Raw genomic sequence first — 11,909 nt, 5'->3', positions numbered from 1 at the left:
GGGCCCTGCTGGCTCACTTTAGAGACCGGCGCCTTCAGACATGCTTTTGAGAAGATGCGCTCCAGCCGCACCTGGCAATCATCCTGGCCGGCGGCATGGAGCCGGTAGCGTCCAGGGAGGGAGCCAGAGGACGCTGAGGCGGGCGCAGCCGGGCTGCCCCCGGGCTGACCCCGGGCTGCCCCTGGGGCAGGCTGGGCGGAGGGCAGAGGCCAGGCTCCGGGACCTGGGTGGGTCTGCGCTTGTATGTGGACACCACCCTGGGCAGCGCGGGGGGCTGCGTCCCTGCAGGTCAGGCCCTGGGCGGCCGGGGCACTGCCTGAGCTCCCAGCGAAGGCTTTAGACCGGGCAGCTGGGCATGGCGGTCCCGCTGGGCATGGCGGTCCCACTGGGCATGGCGGTCTGCTTCCCAGGCTGGGTCCGGCAGGCCACCTCCGTCCTCTGGGTCAGTGCTCCCCGGCTAAAGTAGGCTGGGTTGGGAGAAGAGCGGCCTGCTGGGGCCCCCCAGGCTGTGCCTGGTTGCTTGGCTCCTTCTGAAGTTCTAGAAGGTTCCTGCTGACAGGAAGATGTTGGCCTTGGGGGTCTGGGGCTAGGTGGGCGGAGACGGGGAGGCTTGGGGGAGCGGTCAGCCCTGCTGCCACGCACCTTCTCCACCGCCGGTGCTGTCACAGAGACCCCGAGGCTGCTGTCCAGGCATGACCCCGTCGTCCCCAGAAGGGGACAAATGAGGACCGGCTCTGGCGGGGGGAGGAAGGCCGTTGCGCCCGCCCGCCCCGGTCCCTGGGCATCTGGCCAGGAGAACACGATCCCGACACTAGAAAGAGAACGTGATTTAATCTGGGCTTTGTGAGGAACAGAAACATTGCATTTTAAGCCAGGGGCATTTTTGCTGACTTTCCGCTGTTCGGAGGAGATGGAGGGGTGCTGCTCCCCCGGAGACCAGCATGGGGGTCCCCCCCCCGGCATCTCTCCTGTCTCGCCGTGTCCCGGGGCCCCGCCGAGACGGCTCCTGTCTGTCGGCCTGCCAGCCGCTCTGCAGACCCGGGACCCAGGGCGGGTGGGTGGGCGGCACAGCAGGCCTGGCCGTGAGGCCCCTCCCCGGAGCAGGGCGGGGTGGGGGTAAGTTAGTCTTTTCTGAACCCTGCAACTTTTTGTAAAAATGTTTATTTGTTTATTTATGCATACGGAACTGGGGTGCGGGCTTCAGCCGGCTGCCCCCCAGGGAGCTGTGGCCTTTGCGCTGTTAAAGAAACCGCACGCTAGCAGTTTGCGCTCAGGGCCTGGCTCCTCAGGGGCACGCCGAGCAGTCTGCTCAGCTGCGGCGGGTGGGCGGGGTGCCGGCCCCCCTGGGGTGCCCGGGCTGCTTCGGAGCCTCGAGATGCCCCAGGCCGCAGAGGGAGGACGCGCCTGTGCGGTGCGGGCCTGGGCCGGGGCAGTGCTCGTCCCTCCCGTCGGCCGCGGGCGCGCCATCACCTTCCCCAGGGGTGGCTGTGCTGATGAGCCAGAGGCGACTCGGGCCTGGTGCGGTACCGGCTGCCACTCCAGGCTTGTTTGAAGCACCGGTTGTGTGCTGTGAGGAGCCCCACTTTCTAGGAGGGCTTGATAATCTGGGGCCCCCTGGAGGAATGTGAGTGCCGGAGGGCCCACTGGCATGTCAGGGCACCCCACGCACCTGGTGGCCGGCTCAGGCCTGGCCAGGCCGGCTCAGGGGCCTGGAGGGGCGGCAGGCGGCTTGCTGGCTGACAGTGCGCAGCCCAGGCCTGGGCGAGCTGTCTGGTGTGGGCAGCTCCGGCGAGCCTGCTGGAGGGTGGCTGGGACTCCAGGCCCCCCCCTGCGGTATGCTCTGTGCTCCCCAGAACAGAGCAGGGTGCTAGCCCCGGCCCCTGCACCCCTCAGTGCGTGGGCCGCGGGGGGCTGAGTCTCACCTGGTGGCGCAGCTGCCGGGAGGGGTCGCCTGAGTGTCACCGGTGCCTGTGAAAAGCAAGCCTCTTCTCGGGGGGCAGGGCTCTGCACCCCAAGCCGCCCACGCGACTGACGCAGCTCCCGCTGAGTGTGGGCAATGCTGGGAGTGGGGCCGCGGGAGGCGCCGGCTGCGCTGAATCTGAGGGCCCCAGCAAGGGGCCAGCCCCCCTGACCCCGCTGACCCGGCCTCCCTCTGTCCAGGACCCCGAGGCATGGTGGTTTCTGAGGACAAGCAGAGCCCCACAAGCCTGGTGAGCGCGGCGGAGCTGGCGGCGGCCGCGGGCGGACGGGCGTGAACCTGGGCCCTGGCGTCTCACCCCAGAGCAGGCAGCATGTCGAAGAAGAGCCGGAGCAAGGGCGAGAAGCCCGAGATGGAGACGGACCCGGTGCAGATGGCCAACGAGGAGCTGCGGGCCAAGCTGACCAGCATCCAGGTCGAGTTCCAGCAGGAGAAGAGCAAGGTGAGCACTGGGCTCCCTGGGGCTGCCCGGGCTGGCGGGCGGGCGGCCGGGCGGGCGTGGTGGACGCTCCGAGCCTCAGCTTGACCCTCCCAAAGTGGGTGTCCCATCAGCGGGGCGCCCCGGGTGCAGCCCAGTGGCCCTGGGACCTTGGCCAGCTACTTAGTCAGTGCTGTGGTTTCCCTCCCGTGGCGGGGCCGGGTTGAGGGCCTCTGAGTCTTTGCTCGAGGCGACCCCAGCGGCGAGGGGAGAGTGTGTTTCTCTGGGAGTGGGCTCTTGTGGGTGGCCAGCGGCCCCTGCCGGAGGCCTGGGCCGGGCGCCTGCACTGTGGCTTGCACCTGGGCCCCTGGGATGGGCCTGGGCTTTGCAGGGGGCCAGGCAGGGGCTGGCGGGCAGTTACAGGGCAGGTGACCGCAGCTTCTCCCCCGCATGCCTGGCTTCACGCCTGTCTGTGCCTGGACCACCTCACAACCTGGGCCAAGTGCACTGGGCCTCACACACCTGAGTTCTCAGCTGTACAGTGGCCTGAGGGATCCCAGCCTGGGCCGCCCCAGGCCCTCCCTGCCCCGCCGGGAGCCCATCTGCCCGCTCAGGGCTCTGCCTGCCTCACTGTTGCGGAGGGCGGGGAGATTTCATTCTCAGGGAATTCAGTAAAACGCTTCTTGGCTGGTGTGAAAATCTAATAGAAACTTTGCGGGTGCATGTAAGTGTTATTTAAGTGACCTGAGCTCACACTAACTGTCTCATTTCAAGGAGCGCTGTTTCAGCAAAGGGTCCCCAGTGAGCGCCAGGGCTGGGGGCAAACGGCGTCCCCACCCCCACGCTGGTGCCACGAGGCCCCCTCTGCTGACCACCGCTGTCCTGCCTGGGAGCTAGTCTGGCGCTCCCGGGCTGCCCTGCCCAGGTCCCTGCGGCCCCCAACCTGGGGCCACGCTCCCCTCCCCCCCGGACTCTCTAGGGGCTGCAAGTGACACTCTCCGTTCAGGAGGGGAAGAGAAAGCTCTGGAAGGCTGTATCATCGGGGTGCTTCAGAAACATCCCCTGGCTACATCTGTCTGTCCGTCTGTGTATCCATCTACCTGTCTGTCCAACCAACCACCCATCCGCCTGTCCGTCCGTCCGTCCATCCATGCACCCATTATCTGTCTATCATCTGTCTCTGTCGAGGTGGGAGGAGGGCGGAGCCGCGGCTCGTGACTGAGGGCTGACACATCTGAGGTCTGCGAGCGGCGGCTGGAAGCTCCCGGGCGGGTCTGCCGTGCAGTCTGCCCGGAGAAGGGTCCCTTCCCACTGCGGGCTAAGGCCTTTCCTGAGCGTCGCCTTCCTCGCTAGACACCTCAGGAAAAATACCTGCACAGCCACACCTGGACTCCTGGAGCGTGGCCGAACCAGGCCTGCGTCTGGACTGCCTGGCCTGGTGCGCTGCAGCCGCTGGCCCCGAGGACGGCTGGCCCGGGGCACGCATTGCGCTCGGCCTGCGGACAGGCAAACTGGGTCCACCCTGACTCCAAGTCACCATCAATGCCACGGAACGTGGGGTGCTGCTGCTCCCAGAAAAGGGGGTGCCAGAGTGTTTAGCTTCACTGGCGAAGTCCTGTCAAGTATTCAAGCTCTGGCTTCCTGGCATTTAATGCCCTCATCCAGCCCGTGGGCCAGCAGGCGGAGGCCGGCTGCTCGCTTTGATTTTTACCATTACAATCTCTCTACTGATGCCACAAGGGAAGCAAATTCTTGCTTGGCAAGAAGGTGTGGTGTTTTCTTACAAAGCTATACAGTAACTCCTCTTGGCCAGACAGCAATGGCCTTACGCTGTCCGCATCAGATTACCCAGGAAAAAATCATGTTGCATGTTTCAGGCAATACAGTCACCAATCTTGAACTACGGAAGCGAAGTAGTGTACATTTTGATCGACGGCTTCTTTAAACTTTATTTTAGTATTATTTTTAAAGATTTAGTTATTTTTTCGTTTACGCAGGCATACAAGACCTGGGGGGCAGGCCAGCTGTGGGGGTGAGGAGTCCCGTGACCGAGTAGGGGGCAGCAGGCACACCTGTGAATGCCCCGCAGGGGGCAGCAGTGAGCAGGGTTCCGCTCACCTTACTTGTGCGACCTCGGTGTTTGCCACCCAGAGGCTTCGTGTGTCTTGCGCTTTCACCGGCTTCTTTCCTTGCTGCTGTAAATGAGGGTTTATGCTCGGCGCTGGTCCCCACCGGGGCTGCGCTTCCACGCCCTGCGCTGCACCGTGTGGCCAGGGTGGGCGTTTCCTGCGGGAGCCGCTGGACGGTGAGCGCCGCCTGTCTCGGTTCTGGAGACGGGTGTTTGGGCGGCCTGGACAGGGCTGCTTCCCGTGAAATCTGTACCGAGGGACACTCGAAGTGAAAAGGGCGAATAGCGCGCCTTGGAGTGGCCTAAGCAAATACTCCCGTCACACACTGCAAACACATGGCGAGCTGCTTGCTGGCTAGGGGAAGGCACTGGGCAGCCGGCACCTGGTGCGCGGAACCCGGTCCCTCTGGTGTCGGGGCAGCCTCCGCCCCTAGGCAAAGCAGCCACCCTCGTCTGGGGCTGCCACAGGTTAATGTGGGGGTGCACTGAGCCCCTGCCCAGTGGCGTCCCAGCTCAACAGTGATGACCCCTCCCTCCGTTCCCGAAGCCCACGTGTAGGCACCGGAAACATATATCTGGCTTTAAGAGTGTTGGGCTTTGGTGAGAGATGATTTTCGCGGCGCGTTTTGCGGCCAATGAGTGGCCCTTCCTCATCAGTCTCCAGCTGCAGGGGACAGCAGACTCCCCGCCTCCCCAGGGCCTCCAGATGTTTCCCGCCGGTGGCAAAAATCCCCAGAAGAGCGGACTTACTGTGGGTGGGGCTGTGGGGTCAGGGCTGGGGCGTGGTGGAGCGGGCAGGGGACCTGGGGCCGTCTCAGGGCCGTGAGGGAAGGTGGCGGGCTCCCGACCCTGCTCCCCGACCCTGCCACTGTCGCCCACAGGTGGGCAAGCTGCGCGAGCGGCTGCAGGAGACCAAGCTGGAGCGCGAGCAGGAGCAGCGGAGGCACACGGCCTACATCTCGGAGCTCAAGGCCAAGCTGCACGAGGAGAAGACCAAAGAGCTGCAGGCGCTTCGCGAGGCGCTCATCCGGCAGCACGAGCAGGAGGCGGCGCGCACGGCCAAGATCAAGGAGGGCGAGCTGCAGCGGCTGCAGGCCACGCTGAACGTGCTGCGCGACGGCGCGGCCGACAAGGTCAAGACTGCGCTGCTGACCGAGGCGCGCGAGGAGGCGCGCAGGACCTTCGACGGCGAGCGCCTGCGCCTGCAGCAGGAGATCCTGGAGCTCAAGGCGGCGCGCAAGCAGGCCGAGGAGGCGCTCAGCAACTGCATGCAGGCCGACAAGACCAAGGCGGCCGACCTGCGCGCCGCCTACCAGGCGCACCAGGACGAGGTGCACCGCATCAAGCGCGAGTGCGAGCGCGACATCCGCCGGCTGGTAGGTGCCGCCGCCCCCACCCCGCGCGCCCTGGCCCCGCAGCGCGCATGCGCAGCGAGCTCGAGGGGGCGCGCCCCGTGTTCCAGCCGGCTACCCAGGACCTGCGGGCCGCAGTCTCTGCTTGAGGCGCGGTGAGGCGGCTTGGGGCCGGCGTCCAGTCTCCGCTCAGCAGGTGTCTCACCCTGGGCGCACTGCCACCTGTATGCAAACGAGGTCTGAACTTGAGCAGGGCCTTCGTGAGAAGGGGGGAAAGGAAGGGCACTTGCTTATTCGTGAAGCTATCTCTGGGCAGACTCCCCCGCACCCTCGGGGGCCGCAGGTCAGGAAGGCCGGCTCAGTCCCCGGCTGTGTGCTCTCATCGCCTTCCGGCGCACGAAACTGGCTTTGCCAGCTGTCGGCTGCTGCTCGTTTGGGGACGCTGGGGGCGCTGGGCTGTTTGTTCATCCATGTTGCTAGTCCGTGCTGGGCCGCGTAGTCACCTGATGGGCACATCCCTGTGGCCTCTGAGGGGGCCTCCCTGCCGCAAGTGATGGTGACTGAACTGCCTTTCCATGCGGTCAAGGGGTCAAGGCTCCGAAGTGGTCGTGCCCCCGAAGACCCCCGTACTGTGCGCGGGGCCCTGGGTAGGGTCGTGGCACGTTTTGCTGCTATTCTGTCTCTCGAGCTGCGAACGACACAAGTTCCTCTCTGTGTCCGCTGCCCAGCCCCGTGGAGCCCGGAGGAGAAGGCCTGGACGTGGGGAAGGGAGGACCACGGCGAGTGCGGGTCGGGTCCCGGGACCACTGTAGAGCCCTTTCCTATTCTCTCTGCATATTTTCATTTGCAGAAAGTGGCTCTTGCCGGCGATCTCATCTGGCGGGAGGGGAAGCCGGGTGGGGCAGACGGCGGCTTGAGAGCAGAGCAGGTCCTAGTGTGTATGGATCGACAGGAGGGGCTAGCCACGCCCCCTTCAGACCTGGCTTCTGATTGGGTCATGTAATCACCTCCACGCCAATTAGGGGCAGGGGGAGGGCACATGGGATGGCATGAGCCAATCAGGGCCTGCCCTGGGAAGGCGAGATGGTTTCAACACAAGTTGGCGCTGGGAATGTGGGAGAAGGGGAAGTGGACGCAGGGAGGAAGCTGGAGTGTCCCACACCGTGATGCTGGGGCAGCTCTGTCAGAGAGGTGCTGCTTCCTCAGTGATCTCACGGCAGGGCCTGGATGGCTAAGGCTTAAAGGATGCGCAGGTCGTGATGGTGCTGCCCTTGACTGTGCCTTTGGCAAATCTCCTGCCGGTGGGACTCAGGACTCTGGCTGGGGACATGTAACAACCTAGGCAATGCTGGCTCTGGAGTTTATTTTGCAGTGTCCTTCCATTGCTGAGGCCCACTCCCCCCCACCCCCCCGGAACTCCCCTCTGCAGTGGAGGCTGTCTGGGAGCCTTTTCATGTGACAGGGTGAAGCCCGATGCTCACTTACTAGAAGGGGGGCCCATGCTGTTCTAGGCTGAGAATTTGGGGTCTGGAATGCTTTGCTTCTGTGGTGCGGCTTTGTGTGTGGAGGGGAGTGGTTACTGTGTGGGGCAGGTGTGGGGCCAGTTCTGGGCTCCAGTGAAAAGCAAGCACGCATGGCTGGCTGCTGAGGGGCGCAAGCCGGAGCCCCACCTGCTACCTCGCACTGCTCCTCCCAGCAGCACTAGTCTTCCTGCTCGTGGGGAGCTGACGCGTTCCCACGGGCACCCGCTACGCCCCCTAGGGCGGAAGCTCTGGGGTGGGGCCCTACTGGCACCGCTTGGTTCTGTGCTGCCCAGTCACGGAGCACTGCATGGTCGCTGGCCTCTGCACTGCAAGTGTCTCCCACAGCTTAGGGTCTTTCCTCCAGCGAGGGGACGCTCCTGCTCCTTCAGGCCAAAGCCAGGGCGCTGCGCTGGATCGTCACCAGGGGGCACAGCGGGCGCGTTCTGAGCTGTGCCTGTACCTGGCAGGCACGGGCCTCCAGAGACGGGCGGGGGCCTGGGGGTGCAGGGAAGGAGAGCCCTCTTTGGCCTCGCAAAAAAAGGCAACCTGAAGAGCTAGGCAGGGCCGTAGGACTCTGTTGGGCCTCCGCCCCGCCCCACCTCCTCCAGGCCGTCATGTTTTGTCGGTTTCTGAGGGGTCTGCAGTGGACTTCCGGGAACTTACACAGGTGAGTGGTGACAGCTGGCGTCGATCCAGGCCCTGCCAGGCCCTGCGCTGGGTGCTTCGGTGGTGGGTTTGAGTCTCCCCACGGTGGACAGGGTGCTCCGGGTGTCTCTCAGTCAGGGACTGGGCTCAGTGGGCGAGGGCCCCCTGGGTCACATGGGCGGCCTCAGACGGCGTCGCAGGGTCCTGTGGCAGCGGCTGTGTCTGTTTTGGTGCCAATGAGAAGAGTCACAGGTTCAGGTCACTTCATCCCCCGGTGCGGGTGCGGGATGAGCAGGGGGTTTCTCGGGCCGTGACAGAAGCGCCGAGCGGGTGGCCCGGCAGCGGGGTTGTCACCCCTGTCTGGAGGCTGGGCCTGTGCTCGGGGCAGGACCACGGTCGCGGCTGGCTGGCGCCGCCATCCTGGGGCTCCGGGTCCTTCCCTGCGTCCGCAGCCTTGGGGTGGCCGGTAGTCCCCGGGGTCCGTGGCGCCCACACCCAGGGTCTAGTCGGACTTGCCGCACCCCCGCGTGACCTCCCTGTGTGCCGTGACCCCTCGGAGTCAGCTGCCCACTCCATGTGGCCTCACCTCAGCTACTTGTGTCCGCAGCAACCCCATTTCTCACGGACCCCGTGCTCGGGCCTCGGCGAGCGGGAGGGGGCCGACTGTGCAGCCCAGACAGCGTCCCCGAGGGCAGTTTCCAGCTGTTGCTCAGGGTCCAGAAATAGCTGACACGTGTGGTCTGAGTGGGGAGCGTCTCGCGGGGGACCCCCTTGTGCTTGGTTTCCTCTAAGAAATGCTGGAGGACACTGGGCTGGGGCAGCTGGGGCTTGAGTGAGGTTGGCACATGCAAGGCTGAGAGCGTCTGGCATTCAGAAGATGCCAAGCAACCAGGGGTCGTGTGATTTGGGGGTCCTGAGGAGTCAGGGCTGGGGGAAGGGCTGACAGGGTAGTTGATCTCATGGGTGGAGACGTGGCCGCCGGGGAAGGGTGCGGACCGTGCAGGAGGCCAGTCTGGGGATGCCCAGACTTGGTGGCAGCCGGAGCGGGGAGGCCTGCCGAGGGCGAGCTGAGGCCGCGTGATGGGGGCGGGGCAGCGGGAGAGGCTCTCCTGAAGCAGGAAGGGCCTGTGAGGGTCCAATGTGCAGGGTGTCAACGCGCGATGCAGCCTTAGCCAGAGCCCACTGTCACCAGGTAAGCAGAGGCGTGGAGGGCGGGCCTGGGGGTCAGAACGTCAAGGGGAAAGAAACAAGCACAGACACAGCTCTCTGCCCTCGACGCTCGGGGCCTGGGCGGCAATGCCGCATCCGTGGCCTGTGTGTGCGGCACTCAGCTGTCCGGGACCCAGGGACAGCGGCCTGTCTGTGCACCTAAGAGCCCACGCAGAGCAGCGTGGTCCCTGGCCAGGGGCCCGGAGGTCGATGGCTCGCTCTTCCTCTTTCAGATGGACGAGATCAAAGGGAAGGACCGTGTGATCCTGGCCTTGGAGAAGGAGCTCGGCGTTCAGACGGGTCAGGCCCAGAAGCTGCTTCTCCAGAAGGAGGCTCTGGACGAGCAGCTGGTCCAGGTCAAGGAGGCCGAGCGGTACCACAGCAGTCCAAAGAAAGAGCTCCCGCCTGGCATAGGGGACATGGCGGAGCTGATGGGGGGCCAGGTGAGGGCCAGCGGCTCAGGCCGGCATCGGGGCCTCCGGGCGGACCTCTGGCCACCCTTCCCGCTGTGGCCGGCTCACCGCCTTCCTCCTGCTCTCCTCTCCCTCGCTCTCGCCCCTCCTCCCCAATCTGCGTTTGACCCTACTGCTACAACATCCGGAGCTGGTGGTCCTGGCGGTCACTTAACGAGATAGAAACGAAGCTATCAGTGCAGCGTAGAGTAAACCCAGGGCGCTGCTCCCGGGCCAGGCGAGACTTAGACTCAAAGCCCGGCAAGATGATTAGGGGTTGAGCCAACAGAAGAGGGCACTTTGGGCGACTCTTCAGTATTGGCAGGACCGGAGGTGGCCAGAGCTGACCCGCTCACTCCTTCCTTCCTTCCCCAGCAGCGGAGTCTCTGCTGTGTGCAGGCACTTCGAGGAGCTGGTGGGCCACGGCCTGTTGGCGGGCGAGGGCACGCGTGGCCGATGTGCGCAGAAGTGCCCCAGGCTTTGGGAAAGGAGCCAAGAGCCTCAAGGCTCAGATTCGCGTCCCCGGCAGCTGGGGCAGCGATTGGGCTGTGCCGCAGTTTGGGGGTGCAACTTAGAACATGAATCCCGCTGGCCCGGAAGGGCTGGGACAGGGCAGCCTGGGCCTGGCAGGCCCCTGGGAGGAGGGGCCGGAGGGGCCAGCAAGGTCCCTGAGGGCATGGCTCCTGCTGGCGTGAGCCGGGGCCAGCTGCTGGGGTCGTGGGCCACGCACGGGGGCTGGACCCAGGCTGTTCGGCTTTATCTGGAGAAGCGGAGTCGCTCGGGATGAGCGTCTGTCCTGGTGTGACAGCGGGACACCACGGGTCGTCTGGTTCCACCGGACGGGCTGAAAGCAGGACGCGGGTGGCCCGGTTAGTAGCTGGGGCGCAGGCCCGAGCACGGTTCCAGGCGCTGGCTCTGGTTCCACGCCCACCCCGGAGGGTGTCGGGGCACGTCCCGGGGCCACGGGTGACATGCTGGGCTTCCTCAGAGAGGGCGGCGCCCCCAGAGCCCGCCTCCGGGGGTGTGGGAGGCTCGACGCCTCGTCGCTCTTGAGGTGAAGCTGCAGGTCGCTGGCTGGGCTTGGGGTGCTGCCCGAGCCGCCTGGGCTTGGGGGGCCACGGCAGAGTGCTGTCCCCTGCGTGCCACGCGTGTTCTCAGAGGGCTGGTGAGTGCTGTGAGTCGCCGCAGCTTCTTCCAAGCGCGTTTGTATTTTAACTCTTTTTTAGGATCAACATTTGGATGAGCGAGATGTGAGGCGATTTCAGCTGAAAATTGCTGAACTGAATTCGGTCATACGGAAGCTGGAAGACAGAAATACCCTCCTGGCAGACGAGAGGAGTGAACTGGTAATGAGCCCCCGCGCCAGACGGTGCTGGTGGCGGGCGGAGCGGCCTGGCGTGCGGCCCCGAGCAGAGGTCACGGCGGCCTCGGTCCCGGCTGCCTCTGCCCCGGGCCTTCCCGTGCAGTCTCGCTCGCCTCCCTGGAGAGCCTGGTCAGGAAGTGGCTGCAGACGCCCAGGAGAAGGGCAGAGAGGACCTTCGCTGTGGTTCTGTGCATGACCAGCACCAAACCCCCAGTTTTAAGTGCTGGTCCTAGTGTTCTGGTCCAGGCAGACCATGAATCGTGTGCCGTCGCGAGGGAAGATGCTATCGAGCATGTTTTTTTTTTTAAGATTTATTTATTGATGCATACAGAACTGGGGTGCAGGCCTGAGGTGCAGGGGCAGTGAGAGGACTCCCCAGAGACAGAGCGGGGAGCAGGACAGGCTGACTGACGAAGCACACTGCTGAGGAGAGCAGCGGGCGGGTCAGGAGAGGTCTGCTGTGTCCTGGGGGTCACCTCCGGGGCGGGGGTCGAACTCGCACTGAAGCAGCTGTGGCCGGCTTGAAGTGCTGCGTCCTCACTCGCTGCGCCACCAGGGAGGACCGAGCATGTTTAATTTTTAACTGTGAAAATGATCAAACAGTTTACAGGACAGAAATACCTACTCATCATTCTGGAGTTTGGAAGTTTTGGGTGCTTTTAATGTTTTGTGTATCTATTTTCTCTCCATAATTTTTTGTTAAAGATTTATTTATTTGTGCATACAGAACTGGGGTACAAGCCAGAGGTGTGGTGGGTGAGAGGATTCACCAGAGACAGAGCAGGCAGATCATCGAAGTCCACTGCTGAGGGGGCAGCGGGCGGGTCAGGAGAGGTCTGCC

General features: G+C 64.5%; 1 protein-coding gene across 1 annotated transcript in view; it reads left to right on the top strand.

The window, feature by feature from the left end:
• JAKMIP1 (janus kinase and microtubule interacting protein 1) overlaps positions 1–11,909 on the top strand; it is a 59,362-nt gene that overhangs the window by 19,975 nt on the left and 27,478 nt on the right. The window contains exons 2-5 of the mRNA XM_012724049.1: positions 2,161–2,420; positions 5,406–5,900; positions 9,487–9,696; positions 10,932–11,197. Coding sequence (XP_012579503.1) covers positions 2,292–2,420; positions 5,406–5,900; positions 9,487–9,696; positions 10,932–11,197 — 1,100 coding nt within the window. The 5' untranslated portion in view covers positions 2,161–2,291. The remainder of the gene's footprint in view (positions 1–2,160; positions 2,421–5,405; positions 5,901–9,486; positions 9,697–10,931; positions 11,198–11,909) is intronic.

Source organism: Condylura cristata, unplaced genomic scaffold, assembly GCF_000260355.1.
Source record: "Condylura cristata isolate star-nosed mole 26May11 unplaced genomic scaffold, ConCri1.0 scaffold00012, whole genome shotgun sequence".
Classification (NCBI taxonomy): Eukaryota; Metazoa; Chordata; class Mammalia; order Eulipotyphla; family Talpidae; genus Condylura; species Condylura cristata.
The sequence above is the reverse complement of the archived record's forward strand: the minus strand, read 5'-3'. Positions and strand labels throughout refer to the sequence as shown.